At 35.5% G+C, this 24743-nt stretch overlaps 3 protein-coding genes across 3 annotated transcripts; 2 read left to right on the top strand and 1 right to left on the bottom strand.

Moving 5' to 3' along the window:
- Window positions 1-345: 345 nt before the first annotated feature.
- Window positions 346-4981, bottom strand: parm1 (prostate androgen-regulated mucin-like protein 1). The gene is made up of 4 exons (XM_058789406.1): window positions 4776-4981; window positions 3617-4228; window positions 2092-2170; window positions 346-1441 (listed from the first exon to the last, which is right to left on the bottom strand). Exons 1-4 carry the CDS (start codon window positions 4810-4812, stop codon window positions 1360-1362), a joined length of 810 nt encoding a protein of 269 aa, XP_058645389.1. The 5' UTR covers window positions 4813-4981; the 3' UTR covers window positions 346-1359.
- A 2009-nt stretch (window positions 4982-6990) lies between these two features.
- On the top strand, window positions 6991-10172 carry cldn23.2 (claudin 23.2). The gene has a single exon (XM_058789409.1). The coding sequence runs from the start codon at window positions 7777-7779 to the stop codon at window positions 8518-8520; it is 744 nt and encodes a 247-aa protein (XP_058645392.1). The 5' UTR covers window positions 6991-7776; the 3' UTR covers window positions 8521-10172.
- A 340-nt stretch (window positions 10173-10512) lies between these two features.
- Window positions 10513-12872, top strand: cldn23.1 (claudin 23.1). The gene has a single exon (XM_058789408.1). It carries the CDS (start codon window positions 10881-10883, stop codon window positions 11688-11690), a length of 810 nt encoding a protein of 269 aa, XP_058645391.1. The 5' UTR covers window positions 10513-10880; the 3' UTR covers window positions 11691-12872.
- The last annotated feature ends 11871 nt before the right edge of the window (window positions 12873-24743 follow it).

Below are 24743 nucleotides of genomic sequence, written 5' to 3'. Positions count from 1 at the left end.
TAAATGGCCTGCAAGTGAGTCAATTTTAAGCAAATTTTCATTTTTGGGTGACAAAATGAAAATCAAATGGTTTGAGAGATCAGGCGCATCATGTTCAAAAATGATAACTGTCAACCTCAGAAGGTCAAACTACATTTTATATGAGCTATTTTATTCTCCATTCATTTATTCATATGAGTTTTGCCATTTTTGAAACTAAAATTTGGGACACCGTCTAAATATAGTTTGTCTAAAACATCTTCATGGAAAGTGGCATGAAATATTAATCACACAGGAAAAAAGTATAACGCACAGGAACTCCTTTGATTTTAAACAAATGTTCTGTTCAATAAAGTACTCATGAAATAAGAAATAAAAATATATTATATGATATAATATATTAGGGATTTTTAATACAATAATTTTACAAAGACATTGACAGTTTTACAATCAGTTGCTGCTGCTTTAGACCAGTGATTTAGACAGTGCTTCTGTGGTTTATACCATTCTTGAAACTAGAGCATTTGCAAAAACAGGAAACGACAGTTACTGTTAAACAGGTAACAAAATACTAGGAGAGGAAACTACGTAAGTTGTTTTAAACATTCAAAAATACATTTCTGGATGTGGTAAACTGCTGTAGCACGACTAACTAAACCCAATCTCAAACAGGCCAGAACACCAGATGTTTTGTTAATGTGCCTCCATTTGCTTGATGGCTTATTTTTAAGTCTCTAATAACAGTCTTGACTGTTTAAATGCTTAATTGCATGCTGCTTGTGAGTCCCTGCCATTACAATGACAAGAGGGAAAAATCTGTTATTGTTGAGGCTACAGAAATGTTAAACGGTCTTCACGTTTAAAAAAGAGACTGTCTTTGGATGAATAGTGGGAGGCCACAGCTGAGGCCAGAGCTGTAATTATGGTATATGATAAGGTCACTCTTTAGAGACCAATAATGATCGCAAGTGGCCTGTTTGAGATGTGAGGCTTCGATTTAGAAAAATTACAGCTAATGTAAGTAATGTGGTTTATTTACTCTTAAAAAATGATCATGAGACAAATAAAGCAAGCAACGTGAAAAAGTCGAAAAATATACCCAAGATGATATATTACACAAACACAAAAACAAAAAAGAAATTTCTAGGACATCACTTAAAATTTCCTTTGAACAGGACGAAAATGCCGTGCAACCTGCCTTCATACTAATACTCACAGGAAGTCTTGCCTACACTCTAAAACTTCTTGATGATTCTGGTCAGTGCATCTTATTTTGGGTCCAAAATACTGAATCTGATGGTACCATATTCATTGCTAAAGACGTGTAGGTTGTTTTGTTTTTTTTTAGAAACAAATGTTTCTTCATCAACACTTCCCCATTTAGCCATCAAACATTGGGTTAAGAAAATTCCCCACAGAGCTGTGATCGCCATCATCCAAAAGACGTCCGTAAGAAGAGCGTCTGCAACAAACAAACAAAATCATAAGGCCACTGACAATTAGCAATAATCACGAAAATGAACACTGTCTCTGTTATAGCCTAGTATTTAATTTAACGTTAAAGGGTCACAAACTCATTATAATTTTTACCCCAAAATTAAAGACAAATATCTATTTTAAATAGTGCTGTCAAACCATTAATCGCGATTAATCGCATCTCAAATAAAAGTTTTTGTTTACATAATATATGTGTGTGTACTGTGTATATTTATTATGTATATATAAATACACACGCATGCATGTATATATTTAAGAAAATTATGTTACATTTATATATTAAATATATTTATATATGATATAAATTATATGAATATAAATATATACATGTAAATACATGTAAATATTTTCAAAATATATGTTGTATGTGTGTGTATATATATAATAAATATACACAGTACACACACATATATTATGTAAACAAAAACTTATTTTGGATGCGATTAATCGTTTGACAGCACTAATATTAAAGTCATACCTTTTTAGAATAAAAAAAAAAAATGCAATAGTCCTAAAACAAACTATCTTTGTAATTTATATTATCGACTTTGTGAGATTCACCATGAGATTCTTTGGAAGAAAAAAAGGAAGGAAGCTACAAATTACTTGACTCACCGCATTTTGAAGTAGTACGCACCAGCAAGTACAATTACTACAATGGTAATAAAGCCAATTACGATGGCAGCAACACTTGCTAGAAAGGAATAAGGAAAAGATTTAGTTTGATGAATCATACATGACATACAGAAATCAGTCATGAAAGCTATTTCAGGTATATGACTAGTAAAATTACTTGCTTGTATTCAATACAAAATATCATATATACACGATACTGAAAAGGCAAATCAAACTGCAGCTGAATGAAAAAGCTTTTCTTTTCACATACAAAAATGTGGCCCAAAAATGTATAAGACATGCTTAAAGATGTCGATGTCATTGCATTAACAAAATATCAAACCAGGTGTAATTAACTTTGAAGTAAAGATAAACACACTTTTCAGTTCAAATGATTCACAAAAAGAAATCAAAAAGATTTGAAATGATAAAACAATTGATATAGCGTTCAAAATGAAGACAAAATTATTGTTCCACTTTGTGGTTGACACATGCTAGTGAATTGTGTCCATGTGATTCGTTAAACCTGTGGTTCTTCAGGTGTGTGAACTTGAGGAGAAATGACTTCACACATCCACTGAAAATCACTGTAACACCATTTAACTAAACTTCACTGAGCAAAAATGAGTTCTGAGAAAAGCTCTAGCATATTGTTTGCAGATGACCATTGTTATTCAGTAATAAGATATTCAGACAGTTTTAAGCGTGGCTGAAGTGTCCAGATGGCACTATCACTTTCAGGCACAGCTTTTCCAGTAAGTTCTCGTTCAAATTCCTATACATCCCAGACAGTGACACTTAGCTGCCATTGAACATAAGTTATCAACGCAGTACAAAGGGCAAACATCATAGATGGTTATGAAAAGGGTGAGGAACATTTGAACCTTTACAGGAAAAGGCTAGCGAACTGTTAATGGTGCAATCACTCAGTTACTGTATTAAATATTAACTTCAGACACTCCTAAAGTGTTTGGGAATCAGTGCTTTGGATGTGTACAAAATAACAAATCCAGTTGTTGAAAACACTAACCTGTCTCTGACCTTCATTGATACCCAAGATCTTTGCATTTGACAATATAGTTTTATTACAGGCTTAACAAATAACAGGGTTGTAATTTTATGATCTTCAGCTAATGAAATTCATGCTAGACATTTCATCCTAAACCTATTTTAGGGACGCATGGTTACATTTCAGCTTAAACTTAGCGCCGCTTCAGAAAATACTGAAGTGGTTAACCTCAATAAAATAGGCTGTATAGGTTGTGGCCGAATTTATCAGAACTGACCCTGTTTATATAACCATATAGGCAACAATAGATAAAGTCTCATAAGGAAATAAAACAAATACACTTTGACCTACTTAAGATCTGGAGCAGAAAGTCAAATAACAATCAAATTGTTATGCTTATTTAACCTATATATAAACAGGCCAACAGTCGCATGAAACACACTGTATTCAAATAATACTATTCTTTGAAATACAATGAAATATTTACACACATTTCCAAAAAAAATGCACTCATACCTGAGCTCAGGGCCTCTGGTTCTTTCTTTTCTTGGTCAACAGAATCTGAGGGTTTGGTTGTTACCGCTTTTGTGATTGTTGCTGCTGCTGTTGTTGTTGTTGCTGCTGCTGTTGTTGTTGTTGTTGCTGCTGCTGTTGTTGTTGTTGTTGGTGAAGTAGTGGGCACCGTTTTAGTCGTAGAAATTATCGTTGTATTTGTGCTATTGGCAGTAGTGATACCCGGTTTTGTGCTTCCCAGAGTTGTGTTCTCTGAGGTATGGCTCTCTGAGGAGGATGTTGTCAAAGTTCCAGACACCAAAGCCGATGTGACTGTGGTCGAGGCATTGGTCGCATTGAAGGCTGCGCTCGTGAGCTCAGTCGTCGCAGGAGAGGTAGCGTTATAGTCAGAGCTTGTATTTGATGTTGTATGAGTAGGGCTGTTCGTAGTGCTCATGTTCACACTTTGTGGGGACTCAGTTGTTGTTTCATTTATATTGTGGATCGTGGAGACGGATTCAGTCGTTGATTGTGTCTCAGTGGAATCTGCTGATGTTGTGTGCGTTAGTGAAGGTGATGTCGCTACATCTGAGGTAAATGTAGTTGTTTCAGTGCTGCCTCCAAATATCATCCAACCTGTCACGCACACAAAAACAAGCAAGAGAAGTCTATATTAACTCACGCACCATATAAGCTATAAGCTATAAGCTCAATGCATTTTTGAACTAGTGTCAACAAAACACACCTTCAGCGTAAAACTGAAACTATTTCTTAAAACAGGAAATGCTTTTGTAAAGTAGTCCATACCTTAATGTTCAGTAGTTACACGTTCATTCATTTGCGGCTTTTATAAATAGGCTACCTTTATTACGCTTTATTAAAACTAAAGTAACACATATTCATGAGTTACACGTGTCGACAAAGGATTTTAGTCGCACAAGTGTTTTGAATGAATTATTAGTGTACTTTTTAATATTAGGCTACACATTATTACACGTCACATATAAATATAACTACAATAGCAGAAGCAGTGTAATTTAAAGGCCTATTAAATAATTTGGATGGATATGAGCAGGCTTGTTGTACATAACTTATAAATAATAAGCAGCTATAACAGAAAATACATATAGCCTAATATAAAATGAACACTTGAATTTGTGTCTAAAAACCATTTTAAACATACCTGCTAATATCACCACCGTTGAAAAGTGCATCTTCATTTTCCTTCCTCTTTCTGCGTCCACCGCTGCGACTGTTGAACAGTTTCTGTATCGCACTGTAACACATGTGAGTGACAAGAAGGAAATTCTCACGCGCAGGTCGAGAGCACGCCTCCGGGCCACTGTGACCTCCTATAATGTGCCATATAAGATGAGCAAATAAAGAGACGGCAAATGTGCTTTCTAGGCAGATGGTGTTATTAAAATACACAAATGTTGGCTGGGGACCAAATATAAACATTAACGAAGTATAATATGTAAACGTAAGAGACCACGTGTAAAGGGTGTTATAACTAAAACTGACCACTAGGTGGAAGCAAATCTAAGGTAATGCCCCGAAGTGAGAATTCAGAGAAACATTCTGTTAAATACAATGCATTTTATTAATACGAAGCCCTGAAATGACAAGTGGGGAAAAATAATGGATAAATACAACAGGGAGGCCGAAAAATTACAGCCTATTTGTGTAGTAGGCTAATTTCAGAGTAAATTATCATAGTATAGTTCTCAATAAAGCCTAAAATTAGACTAGCTTATATCATTGAAACTGTCATAAGAATGTTAAAGGTGTCAGATATTAATATCAATCACTGGGTATAATTATAACATTGTGATTATTGTTCATTTTCAGGATTAGGCACAATTGCTAGCAAGACTACAGGCTGAAACGACATGCAGTTTTCTTGCCGTTTCATCATTACATATGCTGAGACTACTTAGTCAGGTTTATCATCATTCCAAACCACATTCCATCATGATCTGTCAAAATATGCCACAATATGTGTAGAGAGTCATATAGGTGGAGCACAGTAGGAACAAAGGCCGTGTTGACTTTGTTTTGCAACTCACAAATGCATTATGGCGATGAACATAATTGTACAAAACAGAACAAAACCTGCTGAAATCACCAGCATAATGTGGTTTGCTGGTCTAAGCTGGCAAATAGGTTTGCTCTGCTCTTGGCCTTCAGCTTAATCAGTTTAACGCCCGGTTGGCTAGTCTGGGGAACCAGATAAACTATCTTAAACAAGCCAGGGACAACAAACCAGCTTAGACTAGTTTAAACTGGTATTTTAGAAACATATCAGGTGCATTCATTCTGTCAGCAGATAAGCAGCTAACTGTGAAACAGGAAGGAATAATAGAACAGTCTAAACAGAAAGCAGTGTAGCTTCATTCATGATTTAGAGGTGTGTTCAGGGAACGGCTGTAGTTTCAGAGTGACTGTTACTGTATGTCAGGATGTCATTTCAAACATGCTTTCGTGGTTTCGAGTGTGCATTTCCATCCGCATTTCTGTCTCCAAAATGATGCAACAACCTGTACAGAAAATGACAAGGTGCCGGCACATTCAGAATGCAGCACTTAAAGCAGTCTAGAGCAGTCTTATTTTAGTATCATTTTTTATTAATATTTTGAATTAGTTTGTTTGTTGTTTAGCCCCCCAAATAGAATGTCCCCTTAAAATGTCTGTATAGTTTTAATGAATTAATTATTAATTACCACATTGAATTAAATGTGATAAATAAAGACTGAAATAGTATTTTCTTGTAAAACATACTGCAATAATCTTTTATTAATAGTTTTATTTGCTACTTTAATTTTTTTTATGGTACATCAAGTTTAACTAAATGATAATGAGACAATGATTTAAATAAATGAAAATTAGAAATGTTGCCTTTGCAACTAACTGAAATAAAATAATTTTATTTATTCTATTTTATTTGATTAACATTTATTTCCTTTTAATGTTAGGATTGGTTTTAATGCAGCATAAATTGCGAAAACAATGCACTCAAAAGCTGTATGTTGATTACAGAGCAAAGCAGACAAGCACTGGTTGACAATCGCAGTCATATCACTAAACTTTTTAGATAACAGAAATTCATCAAATTAAAAGAAAAGATTTTTAAAAAAGATAAAAGAGATTGGAAAATAACCCATAGAACCCAACACATTGTTATTTGAACTTGTTTAAACTTAACTAATATAATATCTATATATTATTTTTTCCCTTTTCCTTTTCTTTCCTTTCCTTTTTATTCTTACATTTTTTTACAAAATGTTCAAAACAATAACATATTATAATAAATTAAACTATAGTTTTTCTCAAATTAAAAATAAAGGTTCTATGTGTTAAAATAAATTACATAAATGACAAAGTGAAATCAAAAATAAAATATTAAATGTTGAAATATGTAAATACATTTTAAAATACATAATTAAATCATTAAATACATATTTAAATAATTAAATGCATAATAAATAAATAAATAAATCATTCATTCCATTTATTTCCTTCAGATTTCATTTTCAGGATTATGGTTGTCGGCAGGTAACCATGAAAATGAAATAAAATGAAAATGAATTATTTAAATAAACAATCAAACTAACTAATAAACAAATAAAAAGGCCTAAATAAATGATTGAAAGAAAGAATTAATTAATATTTATTTATGCATTTAGTTATGTATTTAGTCATTTAATTATGTATTTAACGATTTATTTATATATTTCAACATGTATTTAATGATTTAATCTTAAGTAATATGGCCCTCCATACAAAAATACATTGGGTCTTGTTTATTTTAAAAAGCTGAGTAGAAAAAAAAAATGCTATATAAAATGAAATTGACAACATATTCCAATTAAACTATCAGCTTTATTAACTTTATTCGCAATGATCACCATCAGCACCAGAGTCTCCCCTGAATCTTTCGTGTCGCGCGTGATGTAAGACTCAGTGGGCGGGGCTCCACAGGTGCGCCTAGGACAGGTTATCGAAACCTGGAGCGGTTTTGATGTTGACAAGCGCAGACAGTCACGTGACGTTCAACAATAGCCAGATTTTACGGGATCCTCCCACGAGAAGTTCCTGCTGCCCAGCTACTTTTTAAACAACAGGAAACAAATCCATCCATTGCCAGCAAGTCACTTTTTGTGATCTCCCTCGCCATCATCATCATGCGAACTCCAGGGATTTTTATTTTTGGGATGGTGCTCGCGCCGTGCGGCTGGATCCTGGAGCTGACCAGCACCGTGGCACCAGCCTGGCGAACGATCAACAACATCCCGGGAGAACCCAGCGACCTGGTCCTCCAGCAAGGATTATGGGACATCTGCAGGACTTTCACATCGTCCCGGGATATTCAGTGCAACCAGCAGGACACGCAGTACTTCAGCGCCCAGATCATCCAGATCGCCAGAGGTCTGATGCTGTCGTCGCTCATTCTCAATGTCATTGCCATCGGCGTGGCAACAGCTGGAGTGCGATGCTGGACTGAGAAACCGCACTGGACGGTCGCTGGGGTCGGAGGTCTCCTCATCTTCATCTCAGGGGTCCTCACCATCATCCCAGTGGCGTGGTACACGCACACCATGACCTCCATCTTCTCCGCATCCACCGATGTTCGTGTGGGATACTGCCTGGTGCTGGGCTTCATCGGCGGCATCATGGAGGTCCTCGGTGGGCTGGTGATGTCCATCGGTTTGTGCCGGCGCTGCAGCGGTCGGAAGCGCGATGAAAGGCCGAGGCGTGATCCCGCTCCGCCGCGCAGAGACACGGTGCCCAGCGTCAGCAGCGGCAGCAGCGTCCCCTATTACTCCAAACAAAGCGAGATGGACTTCGCTCGGGCCAAGAGACAACAGGACAGCAGACCAGCGACGAGCACTGCTTATAAAGCACGACCTTACGACACAGATTTGTGAAAGAACAAACTTTTAATCTTGTGAACAAACTGCACGCAAGAAGCCTTACGAAAATCACCACGATAACCATCGTTTACCGCGTAATATTCGCGATTGTCGATCAGATTAAATCAGTTAGTTTCTCTTTATAATGACAGTACTGTATACCCTTAAATATATATTAGATTCATTTAGACATTTAACCTCTTAACTGTCACCCGTCCTCTCAGAGGAAGCCTAAGTTTACTTCGCTATATTACAATTAAATCCTAATCTTTACCACTGTTTTTTTTGTTTGTTTGTTTGTTTTTTTGTTGTTGTTGCAAATTATGTAGGAACAGTAATAGATTAATTTATGACAAGAGTGCTCCTCAAAAATCTACATCATAACAGTTTTGACCTTTTGAGTGAAGTATTTTATCCTTCTCATCATAATGCTATATTTCAGTTGAAAGCTTAAAACCTCAAAATAAAATCTGACATTGCTTTACCTAGGAAATTCGTTCATGAATTATAACAATTTAAGTTCAGATAGTGCACTTTCATGTCCGTGTTCAAAATTGGGGGTGACAGTTAAGAGGTTAATATAAAATATTGTGGAAAAATATTTATTTTGTACACTGAAAATCTTAATTTGTTAACTTAGAAAGACTTATTGCCTCAGAAAATAAGTTTACTTAGTATATTAAAGTTTTCATAAAAGTGTTTTTTTGAGCAACTTTTTTAATTAACCAAATTTTTCTTTGACTATAAGTTTGCAAATTTTTTTTTTTGGTTTGTTTTCAGGTTGGCTAAGGTTAACATTGAAATTTACAATGTAAGTGCCTTATATTTTACAATGAAAAATGCCGTTTTTCTAAGTAAATCTTAGAGTCACTGTAAAATTTACAGTGAAAACCGTAAAAGGAAGTGGCCTAAATTTTATATAGTTGTTTACACATATTTTTATTGCAAGTCATGTGTTTCAAGTTACATTTTAGGATGTTTAGTTCATGTTGAACATTATTTTAGTGTGTGTGTATAGGCCTACTGTTTGTATATGTTTTTATTAGCCGTGGTTCACGGAAAGGCTATTTTGATTAACTGTAATTCATCATGTGGCCTTTTGTTTTACCACCTGTATTATCATGGATGTTATCGGTCATGTCAGCTATAGTATTTTAGCGGAAACTATGGTTACCATCATAAATATTGTACCTGTTAAGGTTTTGAAGTTCTATTGAAGAGCACTAACACCATTAGTTTGGTTTTGTACATTGCACTTTATATTGCGAGGCCCTCATCGTTGTAGTAGCAGTAGGCCTATACCTTCAATGTCTTTTTGTAGCCTACTAATGTGTAAATATTTAACTCATCAGGAACGTCTCGAGTTTGTACAGTTATACCAAGTACAAAAAGCAAATACATTCTTCTGAAGGAGGCTAATCTTTGAATGTTTGCAGAAATGTCTGTCACTGGTGTTTACGATAGACAGAATGATATGCAGAATATCTCTGTGGAAGTTTTTGTGAACGGTGATGTCGTAATTGACGTCCACACATCAAATTTAGGGCAAATGATTGAAGGCTGTTTATTTTTCTGTATGTTTATGATTGTGATGGATGAACGATGTCCTCATATATTTACCTGCATTAATATAATAAAAAATACATTTACAAACTGTTCATTTTGAACATGTCGAGTACAATTTTATGCATTCCAAGAATAAATGTTATCCTCTTTTTGCTGTTTTTAAATGTGATTTTACATTTTTTTTATTTATGAACCTATTATATTTGCATGTACAATAAGTAATATAGTAACTCATCAGCATGATAAAATGTATTAGTATTATAACATCTATAATTACTGACCATGTGTTGGCTTTCAGCATAATGTAAACTGCAAAGCAGTTGTGAAACAATCAAACAAACCAAAAACATGGGGGAAAAAATGAAACAGCAAAAATGTATATTGCAACTTTATTTGGCCCAATTATGAACTTAATGAATGAACTGCATGAATGAAATGAAAAGGCATAAGTGTGTGAAACGTTTTATTTTAAGACAATTTTGGACTAGGTGATTGAAACCAACATAGACAACTTGCTATTGAACAAAAGTATATGCAGATGAATGTTTGACCTGAAACATTTATTTGAGACAACTTGCCCCAGTCTCTTCTATTTATCCTCTAGCCCTGCATACTGGTGTTCCAGGTTCGGCTGAAACACGGCATGCATCGAAAACCAGTTTTGTCTATGTTTGAACCAGATATTCAACACCACACCCTTCAGATGCTAATCATACGGAACCACCTCCTCCAAGTTTCAGTATGTTTCTTCTTAAGCAGCAGACACACTCAACTCGCTTCAGAAGCGGACAGCAACTCAAACCTCAGCCATGCGGACACCGGGGATTCTGATATTCGGCATGGTCCTGGCCCCCTGCGGATGGATCCTGAACCTGACCAGCACAGTCGCGCCCAACTGGCGCACCATCAACAACCTGGCAAGCGAGCCTTCGGATCTGGTGGTGGAACAGGGAATCTGGGACATCTGCAGGACCTCCACAACATCTAGATCCCAACTGTGCAACCAGCAAGGCAACGACCAAATTTATTTTAACAGCCAGATCATTCCGATCGCTAAAGGAATGATGATCGCGTCATTGATCGTGACGGTGCTCGGCCTTTCATTGGCAACACCTGGAGTCAGATGCTGGAAGGACAAACCCAGATGGATACTGGCTTCTTTGGGTGGCCTCCTTATCTTCTGCTCTGGAGCCCTGACCATCATTCCCATTGCGTGGTACACTCATATCCTCACCAGCATCAATTCCACCTCCGTCAAAAGAGATCCAAACAGAACGGATGACATTCGCGTGGGATACTGCATCGTTTTGGGCTACATCGGAGGCATCATGGAGGTCCTTGGGGGTTTCGTGATGTTCCTCGGGATTTGCTCCTGCTGCGGTGGACGCAACCGTGGAGAAAAGCCTCGAACCAACACAACACAGCGGCCGGCAAGGGACAGACCGACGCCTCTGCCGAGGGTCAACATGCCGAGAAGCTTCAGCAGGAGCACTGAAAGCAGCGTGCCGTACTCGCAGAAGTCACTGGACGACGACCTGGACTTCCCAAGAGCTAAACCCAGAGATAGAGGATCCGTCAACACATCCTACACCGGAAGACCTTACGATGCCGACCTGTGAAATTGCTAACTTAGTCAGTACGTACTGTGAATATTTTGTGAGATGTTAAGTACCTGAGAGATGTTTGAACAACTGCACTAAATTAAGATTCTTTGTTGTCACCTTTAACATCCATGGAACCTTTCGATTGCACAAAAGTTCTTTATATTTAGATTTTTATGGTACTTTAGAAGAAATGTTTTGTTTTCACTGAAAGGTTCTTCTATGGCACCGCTGCACAAAAAAACCCGCTTTATTTTTAAGTGTAGATGACCATACACTTGTTACACCAGTCTTTTTCTTACTTTTACAAGTATTTTACGTTTACAAGAGTTACTGATTGTGCATGCCAGTTGCACATTTAAGCTAAGCAATATGAAGGTTTTTAGAGTTGTAAATAGACAAAATATAACTTCCTGTTGAAAGATGAGGTTTGTGACGCAGGTTAAAATCAAATCATGCATCTTAATGGAAGATATCCTAATAATATATCACAATAATACTGCAAGATTTGATTTGATAAAAATGAGCTCATTTGAACAATGAATTGTGCAATATTTTCTTTCGCTGTGGAAAAACAACCTAAAGTTAGTCAAAAGAGGTCTGTGATGCAGTGTAACTAGTAATACTGGTTGTTTCAGTTTTATCTCCCCTGCATGTGGGTCATGTTTGAATTGTCAACTGATCCATGAGTCATGTGAACAATGAAGTGATAGATATGAAGTATATTGCTCTGTTGTATTCAATATCTAGTTTTTGTGTTATTTTGTTTTTACATTTAAACCTGTGGCTATACATTAATATCACATATAAATACTTTCTGCCATTGCATAATAAATGATCAGCTGCTTCTTGAGAGACAGTGAGCAGGCAGCGTATACCTTCAGTCTGGAAGTACAAAACAAACTTCCCTGTTACACATCAAAAGACAACATGTATTACAACAATAAATTAATAAAGTTAATCATTAACTATAAAACAGATACATATAAGTGCAGCAGCGCAAACGAGGTTAAATGGTCTTACACCATGCATCCAGATAAAGGAAGAAGGGGATAAATAAGATTATAATGACTTTATTTTACTGTAATTTCCCATTGGGGTCAAGGTTTGTGTGCTTTCTAAACAGCAATCCATCATCTGTAATGGTTCTTCATTTTATTTGTGTTTTTTTGTATTAAAGCACTATTTATTAAAAGCAAACACTGTATTGATAACTACTGTTTTACAAAAAAACAGTCCCTAATCCAAGGACCAGAGGAAATATAAGAAAACACTTTTAACTTTTAAGAAGAATGATTGTTGCAGACATTACAATAATAATAATAATATATATATATATATATATATATATATAGTGAACAAAAATGCACTTACCTTTGTAATTTATAATGGAATATTTCAACATGAACTCAAATATGCAATTATATACATATTGATAACAGAAACTAGGGGCATTAAAACTAAAGTATATAGCAAACTAAATGTGAAATTAATTAATTTACATGGATAAAGATGCCTTAATCAGGAAATGTCACATGAAAAGTCCTTTTCATGTGGAAACATATCACCCAAAATATAGCAAATATTGTTGAAATGCACTGAATCAGATATTCAGACTGAAATATGAACTAGAAACAGACAAAAAAACAAATATCTTTATTCAAAATGCTGTACAGACAGTCATGTTAACAGCTGAATGAGACCTCTACTAAACTAAATAAAAAAGGTTGAATGCTGAAAGTTGTTTGTGAAACTCCAAAAGTAAAAGTAAATACAACCAAAACCCATAAAACAAATAAAATGGCGTGACTGTTTTCCATAAATGATTGAAAAAGATACTTGACTGTGGCTTATCAGTCCATGAAACTATTCAGCTTTCAGTTATTCAAACTCACCAGTCAGGACTGAGCTAAATATAACAGCAGAAAAACAGCACTGAAATACCTGGCATGTTTGAGGAACCAGTCAATGCATGTTTAACGTCTCCCCTGCAGGTACGCCAAGTCATGTTCTAGAATTATTCAAATGTGCTGCGGACTTCACGTATTTCACAGACAATAGTTTTCAGTTAATGTTGAGTGCATTCGGTGCTACTTCAATACCTACATATGTACACCAGTATAACATGAAATGAATGTATCTTTATTCATGCACATTTAAGTGCGAGTTAGGTGTCATGGTCGAAAGTTTATTTAATTGGAGTGTGAGTGCTTCATGTGTTGATGGTACTGTTTGAAGAGGGAAACAGAGAGAGAGAGAAATGAGTGAGTTACCATATTGTGATTATAATAGAGTTCAATTGAGTCACTGTGATGTAGAACAACAAACCTATTTTATGGCACCCTGCATTAAAACATGTTAAAGATGTGCTGCATTTCTTAACAGGGCTTCTTCAGCTGCCTGTTTTCTGTTAACAAAATGATAAATTTGGTTTACAGACTTTTTCATCACTGCAAATCACGCAACACTGAAATCAAGTTCTCAGTTCCCTTAAAACGCAAAAGTCTGACATGCAATGACACAAAGGTGTGTTCAATAAAAAGGAGAGTTTAATAATGTGCCAAATTCTTAGAAATTTACTTTTTGTATTCATGCTAGTTTCATTAAGTTATAGTTTGGAATAAACGTTATAACATTTCATGTAATTATACTGTAAATCTAAAAACTGTAAAGCTGTCATGGTGTAACCTTTAAGTAAAAATTAATTTAAAAAATTCCTTACACTTTGAATGCATGCGAGTACACACACTTTAAAGGAGTAGTTCACCCAAAAACGAAAATGTGTTGAAAATGTACTCATCCTCAGGCCATCCAAGATGTAGATGAGTTTGTTTCTTCATTTGTAGAAATGTAGCATTACGTGACTTGCTCACCAGTGGATGCTCTGCAGTGAATGGGTGCCGTCAGAATGAGAGTCCAAACAGATGATAAAAACATCACAATAATCCACATCACTCCAGTCCATCAGTTAATGTCTTGTGAAGTGAAAAGCTGCATGTTTGGAAGAAACAAATCCATCGTTATAGCATTTTAACTTTAAACCATCGCTTCTGGCCAAAATATGAGTTCATAATACATAATAACGCTTCCTCCAGTGAAAAAGTCCATCTCCTGCTGTTCTCAAAATCCACCAACATATTTGTTTAGAGCTGTTTTTGTTCATCTGTTTTTTTTTTTCAGTGGAGGAAGCCAGAAGCAACGGTTTGAAGTTAAAAATGCTTTAACGATGGATTTGTTTCTTACAAACTCGCACCTTTTCTCTTCACAAGATGTTGATTGATGTACTGGAGTGGTGTGGATTACTTGTGGATTATTGTGATGTTTTTATCAGCTGTTTGGACTCTCATTCTGACGGCACCCATTCACTGCAGAGCATCCATTGCTTATAGCAAGTGATGCAATGCTACATTTCTCCAAATATGATGAAAAAAAAAAACTCATCTACTGTACATCTCAGATGGCCTGAGGGTGAGTAAATTTTCAGCAGATTTTTATTTTTGGGTGAACTATTCCTTTAATTGTTAAGTTAAAAGTTAAAAAGTAATATTTACAAACATCATTATTCATTTATAAATATAATCAAGTTTGAGGAGTTGCACCACATGACATTTTACAACCCGAACTAACATTGACTAAGTTAAAATGATCATGTCATGAGGGTCTAGAGATGATACACTCCTCATCATGATACTTTTATGTTTTTTTCTTTAATTTATTCACAATGACTAAATTAAAAACATCAGGTGTATTCATCCCACTGTATGCATGAACTGCATTTTTAATGTAATCCTGAATTAAATGATTAAAAAAAAGATCTCAGTCTCACCTCTTCCTCGCCTTTTGCCTTCGCCGGAAAAAAGCCATCCCAAAGATCAGGCTGATAAAGCCAATGATGACAGCCAGGACGCCGAGGGTGAGTGGTAGAGCCAGAGCGTCATTGATTGTTTCATTACAGGTGTCTCCAATGTAGCCCAGCTGACAATCACAGGTGGGCTTCCCGTCCACCAGCACACATCTACCATATTTGCATATTATATCAGCACATGCAATCAGATGGCGAGACACACCACCATCATCACTGGCAGGAACAGACATGCTGAAGTTCTGGAGTGCAACAAGAAAACACATGCAAACTACATAAACAAATGCTGTTTGAAGAACAGAGACTCTGAGCAAATCAGGCAGAGACAACAAGGTTGTGGAGAGTGGGGTAAGATGTGCCACTTTTACAAAACTAGGTAATTACATATAATTGTTTTTCAGGATCTCTGTTTTCTAATGTAATTAGAAGAAAGTAGAAATAGTCTGTATAAATATGACTTCATTAAAAAAGAGTGGCGCAGTGACAACTTTCCTCAGTTTAGGGGTAATGCATAAGCTGAATTAATATACATTAATGATTTACAATCACTTATAGAAGATTTTTTTAATGTTTTCAAAATACAGCTGATAAAACATAGAATAAAAACAGAAATATTGTGAATTACCGTTACAGTTTAAAATAACTTTTATTTTAATATATTTTAAAATGTAGCATACTTCTGTGATGCAAAATTGAAAAAAACAACAACTTTGTAATATTATAAATGTACTTTGATCAATTTAATGCATCTTTGCTGAATAAAAATATTTATTTATTTTTCATGAAATAGACATTAAAATATTTAAATAAATAAAAACATTAACATTTAAATAAACATTATAAAAGTTATAAAATATATATCATTATAAATATCAATATTAAAAATACAATAAATATTTTAAAATAAATTAATATTCAAATTAAATATTTACTTGACACATTTGTTTATTTCAATTTCAAATATTTATTTTATAAACATATTTCTTTTTAAACAAATCTTTCTGACCCTAAAAGTATGTGCATACAGTATCTCTCTAGTTTATACAATTTTTGATGTAAATAAATTATAAAAATCTTATTTCATTCAACAGTTTTTAGCATAAAAACGTGTCGCTTTTCTCATGTGTATATCACATTCACATGTGATGGACCCTAAATATATGTTTTCAATGGACAGCACAGTTTACCAAATGACGCATGGTTTCAAGAAAAAAAATTCTGTGAGAAAATGAAATGTGAACAAATTCTTTAGAAATACTAAATGGACATAAAACTTTATCACTTAACACAGGCAAATGTATATAGTTCTTTTTAAGCAAGTTCTCCAAGAAAATTAATGTACGGTAAACAAACTAACACATGAAGACATTTGAAATACACAAGCCTCAACAAAACAGTTAGCCTAACTGGCAATGAAAGCGTTCAGACAGCCTGTGAATTTGATGCCAGGTTACAGCCTATAAGGTGCATCCAGACAAATGCCTCCCTAAGGCAAAATAACTACAGAAACAGAGTAGCTATACACGTTTAAATCTACTCACCATTTTCCAAGAGAAAACTGGCAAACATACATTCAGACCTATGACTGGAATGCAACCCTGTAGGAGTTTACCTGCGTACAAATGAGGAAAAGATGGTGACACAGGTGCCTTTAGAACAGATGAATGCATTGAGACAGAAAGAATAAAGCAATGTTCCCAAGCAGAAAAGAGACCCACCCATCCACCAACACTCAGTGAAACTAAACTCCTGTCAGGTAACACATGGCCAAGGAGGAGTGAACTTTCAGTTTACAGGACAAATAAGGGCCAGATGAAGATAGCACAGGAGTAACAGTTTGACAACATTTAACTCAGTGTAGGATTTGCCGTACGGGTGCCGTGACGCCCGATAAACAATCACAGAGTTCCGCGAGCGTCTCGTTCTCCGCCCTCGTGCAACGCCAGCAACGCCTAATAACCTCACCTGAGTACGGTTGGCGAAAATGACGTTCTCGGCGTGTATGATCCTTAAAACATTTATGTTTTAATCCAGGTATGTTTTATAGTTAAATCAAATTGAGTCTACATTTGAGAAAGAGACTGCAAATTAAGTTGTTATCCTCTCATAATCTCAAGACTGCGACTGAATCACTGACTCGTTCGCTCATGAATCATTCAGCCAATGTTGCGACAGCTCAAAATTGAAAAGAAAGAACTAGTAAACTCGGTTTTTATGCCGAATCTGTAATACTGCTGCAATAATATGGCACAATAATCTCAAAACGTGTTCAAAAATGTATTTTCATGGAGTAGCCTATAAAATGTGCAGTACAGATATGGGTTAATTGATTTTAACAACCATTAGTGGATAGAGGTGGGTAGTAATGAGTTAACTTTTATACTCTGTCACGTATAGCACAGAGAGTGAGAACGAAAAATAATATTTGATTCATGAACGAATTATTGACAGAACTATAAGATTATCAGAGGGAAAAATAAAGACAATATATTTACACCCCATTTTTTTTTTTCATAAAGAACAAACTAAATTGTAATTAGTAGATTTTTATTTCTAAAATGAACCAAATTATTAAAAGGGATTCTTTTGGTAGGACAGTTGTTGAATTCTCAGGGGTATTTAATGAGTTATGATGAATTTCTTTCATATTTTAATTTCCCTGTAACCCCAAAAGAATATGCCTCTGTAATTGGAGCTATCTCTTCTAGTATGGTGTCTTTGTGCAGAGGTATTTCTATGGAAGCAGAATAATGACAATAGTTTTTGAAACATAAAGCATGCTGAATTCCACAAATCGAAAATAAAAGATGCATTGCAATTAACAGTGCTTGCATTTTAATGCCTTGTATTTCCAGGGCTTGCATTTTTAGGTCCTGAAATTTAACACAGTTGTTTATTTAAGTTGTGAATATTTCAATTCAAAATATTTCACACACATTTTCATAATTAAAAATTCAACAATTCATATTCACCGTCCAGAATTCACTTCCAAAATATTCAACCTGTTTAAAAATACGATGTATAATATTCGACAGGCAAATTTCGGTCACTTTTTCACTTTCCAAATTCGCTGCCACAAATTCAGTGGTTAAAATTCAGCAGAAAATTCCAGTAGCCCCTCACTGCAGAACAAAGATCCAGGGGGCAGGGTTGGATCCACATCCAGGGGGTGGAGATTGATAGGTTTAGGGGTGGGGATGGGTGGGTTTAGGGATCAGGGGATGGAGACAGGTAGGTTTAGGTAAATGTAAGGTGGGAGGAGTCGGATCTAGATCCAACCACACCCCCTGGATCTTGTGTTCTGCAGTGAGGACCATCTCGAAAATTCAGCGTTGCACATCCGGGAACCGCAGGAATAGCAGTAGAGCACCGATGCATGATCTCAAGCTGCTGTCAGCCGCTCACCAGCAGGTCATATGTGGATCAAGTCATTCATTTACAAAAACTGATTTGCAGAAATGGAGCAAGGGCTAAGTAGAAGTTTTGATTATCGGGGCCAGTATAAACATGTGGAAACACTGATTGTGTGTATGTTTAATTCAACATTTTGGCTGTTTTCCGTAGCCTACATATAAGCAGCTTTCTCTACCACAAAGGAGATTATAATGCTCTTTTACCCAACACTGAAGTACAGAACTAACATTACATCTGAGGAAGACATATATTGCTTTCGGTTGCTTAGTTTCTGTAACTCTGTATCATGGCTTGTGTGACGCTGTGCTGTAATACTGGGGTTCCCCTCATACGTCACACTCCAGGATTCCCCAACGACGCGTAACGCGCCTCAGTGAACTAATACAGTGATATAAGACCTCAGATCTCAGAATACACTTTATTGATGATTATGCGAACTATATCCACAGTTAAGCAGATGTAGAATATGAATGAACGCGCAAGGTTTCACGCTGTTTCCCTCAGAAATCGGTTAAAGAAAACACATTTCGTGGCTCAGTAGTGCACTAACACAATAACAGCTATTAGACTTGTTTGAGATGCGCCTCGCCTGAAATGTAGGCGAGAGTAGGCGGCTGCAGTGAGGGGAGGAGTGAAATAAACGCAGTCAGGACGGACAGTTCTGACCTCTCGAAGTGGAACAGATACCAACGAGATCAAAGGCGGATATCGCGTTATTCTCACTCATGTGCTGTTCTGCTAATAAATGTAATATAATTTCAGTTCTGTTGCTTTTATATAAATATAAATATGATGAACAAGACACCCAACGTGCTTGCTATTTAATACGAAAGGCATATTTATCATCCATTTCTACTTTAATATAAACATGTATTTTAGATTTACCTCACAGTACAAAACGAAGTAATAATTTTATTAAATTATTTAAATTAAATTATTAAATTCCAATAATTTATTCAAATGAATGTTTACAGTAAATGAATAATTTACTCAAACTGACTAAATATATATTGCCAATAACTCGCCTTAGACAATAATTTCCCTAAGTATGTACACTATCTTACTAAGTATGTACACAAATATTTTTAAGAAAAAAAATTACAGTAATTCACCAAAATGTTACTAGTGACCAGACTGACTTGCTACAGTTGAAATTTTGCAAACATCTTCCTCACTGTACATACAGTATATAATTATTCTTAAGAAATTACTGTAATTCACTTTTTTTTTTTTTTAAATAAATGAAGACAAAAACGTTCATTTTCTGGTTGTCATACACTCATTAAGTTACAATTTTCATATGCTCAAGCTGAACGTTAATGTTATCTTGTGCTTTAGCAAGGTATCTCTGGCTAAAACTAGCTAAGGTAAACCCTCCTTCGAGTTACCCACCGTATTTATTTTTAAATATTTTATAAATCCCTCCATTTAATATTTGGTGGCCTTTTGTGTTCAAAATTGTGCAAAAACATTGTGGGACATGGTTTTCACACTGTAGCTGTCATTGTAAGACAGTGAGCAACTCCCTTTGTTTGTCTGAGGGAGCAACAGTAACTAAGGGGGGCGGGGCTTACCGATAGGTCAATTGTGAATTGTACATACAGTAAGGGAGATACTGGCAAAATTTCACAACTTACTACAACCTGTGGAACATGAAAAACCCTTTTGGTGAATTACTGTAGTTTTAAAAAAATATATATTTGTGTACTGTACATACCGTAAGGGAGATATTGGCAAAATCTAACCTGTAGTGAGTCAGTTTTGTATCTAGCAACGTGCTACAACCATTGGAACATGAAAAAAAAAACAATAAGTAAATAATTGTGTACTGTACATATATATAAAGGGAGGTATTGTCAAAATCTCATCTGTAGTAAATCACTATGAGCAATACAAGCTTTACAATTTGACACTTTGTTATTTTAAATGATAAAAGTAATTTTAATTTAAATACATTGGACGTTTTAACCCAGTCGGTGGAATTGTTAGACGGCCGCTTGGGTGCGATAGCGCGTCAATGCTTTCTCCGGTTTACATTTGCAGCAACAATACACATAGGTGCTTTTGAACTCATTTTTTATGTCGATATAAAGTAGTTGCTTACTGTTAAAACTAATCGTGGTATTGATATCTTTGTAGGACTGTCGACTCTATAGATCAGTGGTAAGGGACAGCAACGAAAATGCAGCGCGTTGCGTTCTTCTGACCTCATTTGCATGCCTCATTTGTATATAGTTCGCATAATCTTCAATAAAGTGTATTCTGAGATCTGAGGTCTTATATCACTGCATTAGTTCACTGAGGCGCGTTATGCATCGTTGGGGAATCCTGGAGTGTGAATTTGGAAAGTGAAATAAAATGACCGAAATTTGCCTGTCGAATATTATACATCGTATTTTTAAACAGATTGAATATTTTGGAAGTGAATTCTGGAAGGTGAATATGAATCATTGAATTTTTAATTATGAAAATGTGTGTGAAATATTTTGAATTGAAATATTCACAGCTTAAATAAACAACTATATTAAATTTCAGGACCTAAAAATGCAAGCCCTGGAAATACAAGGCATTAAAATGCAAGCACTGTTAATTGCAATGCATCTTTTTTTTCAATTTGTGGAATTCAGCATGCTTTATGTTTAAAAAACTATTGTCATTATTCTGCTTCCATATATTTCATACTCTAAACATGCTTCTTTACTTCACCCTGCCGACACTTTCTGTGGCAGAATTTGTTTTTCATCCGGCAATGAATCCGTTTTTCATCAATTTTTTGAAATTGAGATTATACATCATCTGAAAGCTGAATAAATATTCTTTCCATTGATGTATGGTTTGTTATGATCGGACAATATTTGTCTGAGATACAACTATTTGAAAATCTGGAATCTGAGGGTGCAAAAAAATCTAAATATTGAGAAAATTGCCTTTAAAGTTGTCCAAATGAAGTTCTTAGCAATGCATATTACTAATCAAAAATGAAGTTTTGATATATTTACGGTAAGAAATTTACTAAATATCTTCATGGAACATGATCTTTATTTAATATCCTAATGATTTTTGGCATAAAAGAAAAATCGATCATTTTGACCCATACAGTGTATTTTTGGCTATTGCTACAAATATACCCCAGCGACTTAAGACTGGTTTTGTGGTCCAGGGTCACATATTTGTTTTACTTTATGTTGGATTCTAAATGTAATAATTTCTCTCTTATTTTTATTATTTTTATAGGGGTCATGACATGGATTTTTCTTATTATTTTAATATGTTCCTTGAGGTTTACTTATAATGTTAATAAAACAAATAAAAATGTGGAAAAATTATTATTTTCAACCCTCTGACCCTCTCTCTTAAACTACCTGTTTTAAGGGGCGTGTCCTTTAAGGCTTGTCAGTCAGCCACTGTTAATGTCATTGTTAATGTCATTGCATAGGAAACAGTATCAATGCCCCCTTGCTGTTGCATGTGAGTGTTTTGACAACATGATCAAAAACAAAACTGCCATTTCCAGACAAAGCATTATGAAATCATTAAAGCTGCAGTCCGTAAGTTTTGCCTCTTTGTCGCCATCTCTGTTTGAAAACCTGCAATTGCAGCTGCTTGCAGAATTATCTTGCTTGCTTGGGCTGTGCTCCGGCACGGCTCCAGCGCGGCTGAATCTAATGTTTTGAGGAGTGTGTGTCAGTCTGTCAGTCACCGCACCGGTGTGGATACTGAATCACAGTTTCTAGTTTACGTCTTGGAATATATGACCCAAATAAGTATTTTCACCGTATATTGCCATCTGAACAAGTAACAAGTCTGCCACATTTGTTCTGACCAACTGAGGAAAAAAAGCATTACCATAAATCACGCTACCAATGGTGATTTAATCTAAAGATCAGTTAGCTCATATCACATCAAACTGTGCAAATTATTGTTATACTTTATTCTCAAATTATTAATATTAACAACATCAGAATCACGTGACTATGAGTATAGTGTGTATTAGCGTGTAGATTTCAATTTCTGTACAGTCTAATCTAATTGTCATGCCATTCGAATTTCATATTAAGAAATTCTTTTAACCAAAAAAAGCTAATTATGCTCCCTTCGAACTGGTTTTCTTTAAAATACAAATCTTGTGCAATCCCGGCTATCTGTAATCAGAAGCACATTTGAAATTGGAATATAATACAATTTAATTCACGTGTTTCATGAACACAATACTTTCTGGATTACAATCCGCCATCAAAATGATACATTAATTATTCCAGCTGCTGTGAGAAAAGGCTATAAACGATCCTCCCCTGCAGGATCCTCACATGCGACTATAGCCTACTAGCTGGGACAACTTCATGTTTACAGACGTGACGTAATGACGCAGTGCCATGCTCGAATTTCCCACGAAAACCTACCCGTACCACTCAAATTAGAAAACATTATTATAAGATAACCGTTGTGAATCGGGCTAAAGTAAGGTGATAGTTTTGAACACTGGCTGGTTATGTACTTGCTCAAATATTGATTTTGGATCATTTTTAACCAAAAAAAAAAAAGTTACGGATTGCAGCTTTGTGTGTTACAATTACAGTTTGTGTTGCAGCAGTAGTCAGATCTAGTACCGCTTCATCTTTCAACAAATGTTTTCTTTGTGAACTCTCCATGACACTGTGCCTCGTTTACAAAACAAAAAACTCCAATCAATCCTCCGACACAATCTGGGGTGACAAATTTTTTCTTTACACTGGGATCCTTGTACAAAGACGTGAACGAGCCGTTTAAACCAAACGTGTCAAAGCGAATGTTCTTTCACTCCATTTGTCCTGACGACAGACTCGAGCATGTGGACTGTGTCAGAAAGTGAACACGCATCTCTATACTTTATCCACTGTAGACAAGATAGCAGCAGTGATTGTAATGAAACTTGGAGAACGTTTTAAATGGTAAAAATACCTCTTATATACCAAAACATCAAGGCAAATTTGATTTCGCATGTCATGAGCCTTTTAAGTCACTGTTGGAGGAGGCAAGAGAGGAAGGCAGATCATGAAGTCATGCCACCCCAGATCGATTAGTGACTGCATAAAAAGGAACCTGAATTTAACCTATTTTATGAATATTTAAATTGAACACATTTGAATTGTGTTCCACAAACTCTGAAGGCACAAAGACGGATTCACACAAGCGAGCCTCTTCCTCTTGTTCAGGTACTGGTTCATGTTTCATATGGGGGATGGGTTGGAGAAAAGAGAAAGTATTGAAAGTAGGCCTGGGTTTGCATAACCAAACAAGCCTTTGTATTGTACATAGGAGCCTGAAGCCCAAGGAGGAACAGCAGGTTATTTAAAGCAGCAACTCAAATGACCAAGCAATAAAGACCTTGACGCTTTGAACTTAAGTTATAGGAACCACACAACTATAAAATGAGACTAGAATTACTTTTGTAAATGTGTGATAGATCAACATGCATTGTACAAAAAAAAAAAAAAAAAGAAAAAAGGATGGCACTGTAGAGCTGCTTCTTGCATATAAAAGTACATGTAGTTTCAGGCTAATTAATTATTACTTTAAGACTTCCAATAAAAACTAGACTCTTTGGTTTCACAATCTCATTAGATTCCTCTTCTGGCATTAACCCTGCGGTTTCACTTGTGAAATACTGTGTAAATATTTCTTGAGAATTCCAAGTACCAGCTGTTTCGACATCGGTGGCAAGTTTATATGCAACAAGCTTTTTTCTTGACATTGGACTTTGCAATGTTTAAACCCTTTCATGTTAGTTAAAAAAAAAAATATATATATATTGAAAC

Source organism: Onychostoma macrolepis, chromosome 10 (assembly GCF_012432095.1).
Source record: "Onychostoma macrolepis isolate SWU-2019 chromosome 10, ASM1243209v1, whole genome shotgun sequence".
In the NCBI taxonomy this organism is placed as follows: domain Eukaryota; kingdom Metazoa; phylum Chordata; class Actinopteri; order Cypriniformes; family Cyprinidae; genus Onychostoma; species Onychostoma macrolepis.
This window is presented reverse-complemented; position numbering and strand designations above follow the sequence as displayed.

Coding starts and splice junctions, on each gene's coding strand:
- cldn23.2 (XM_058789409.1), top strand. CDS start 7,777: ATGCGAACTCCAGGGATTTTTATTTTTGGGATGGTGCTCGCGCCGTGC.
- parm1 (XM_058789406.1), bottom strand. CDS start 4,812: ATGAAGATGCACTTTTCAACGGTGGTGATATTAGCAG. Junction 4,229..4,775: donor AACGGTGGTGATATTAGCAG/GTATGTTTAAAA, acceptor TGTGCGTGACAG/GTTGGATGATATTTGGAGGC. Junction 2,171..3,616: donor ACCAGAGGCCCTGAGCTCAG/GTATGAGTGCAT, acceptor ATTCCTTTCTAG/CAAGTGTTGCTGCCATCGTA.
- cldn23.1 (XM_058789408.1), top strand. CDS start 10,881: ATGCGGACACCGGGGATTCTGATATTCGGCATGGTCCTGGCCCCCTGC.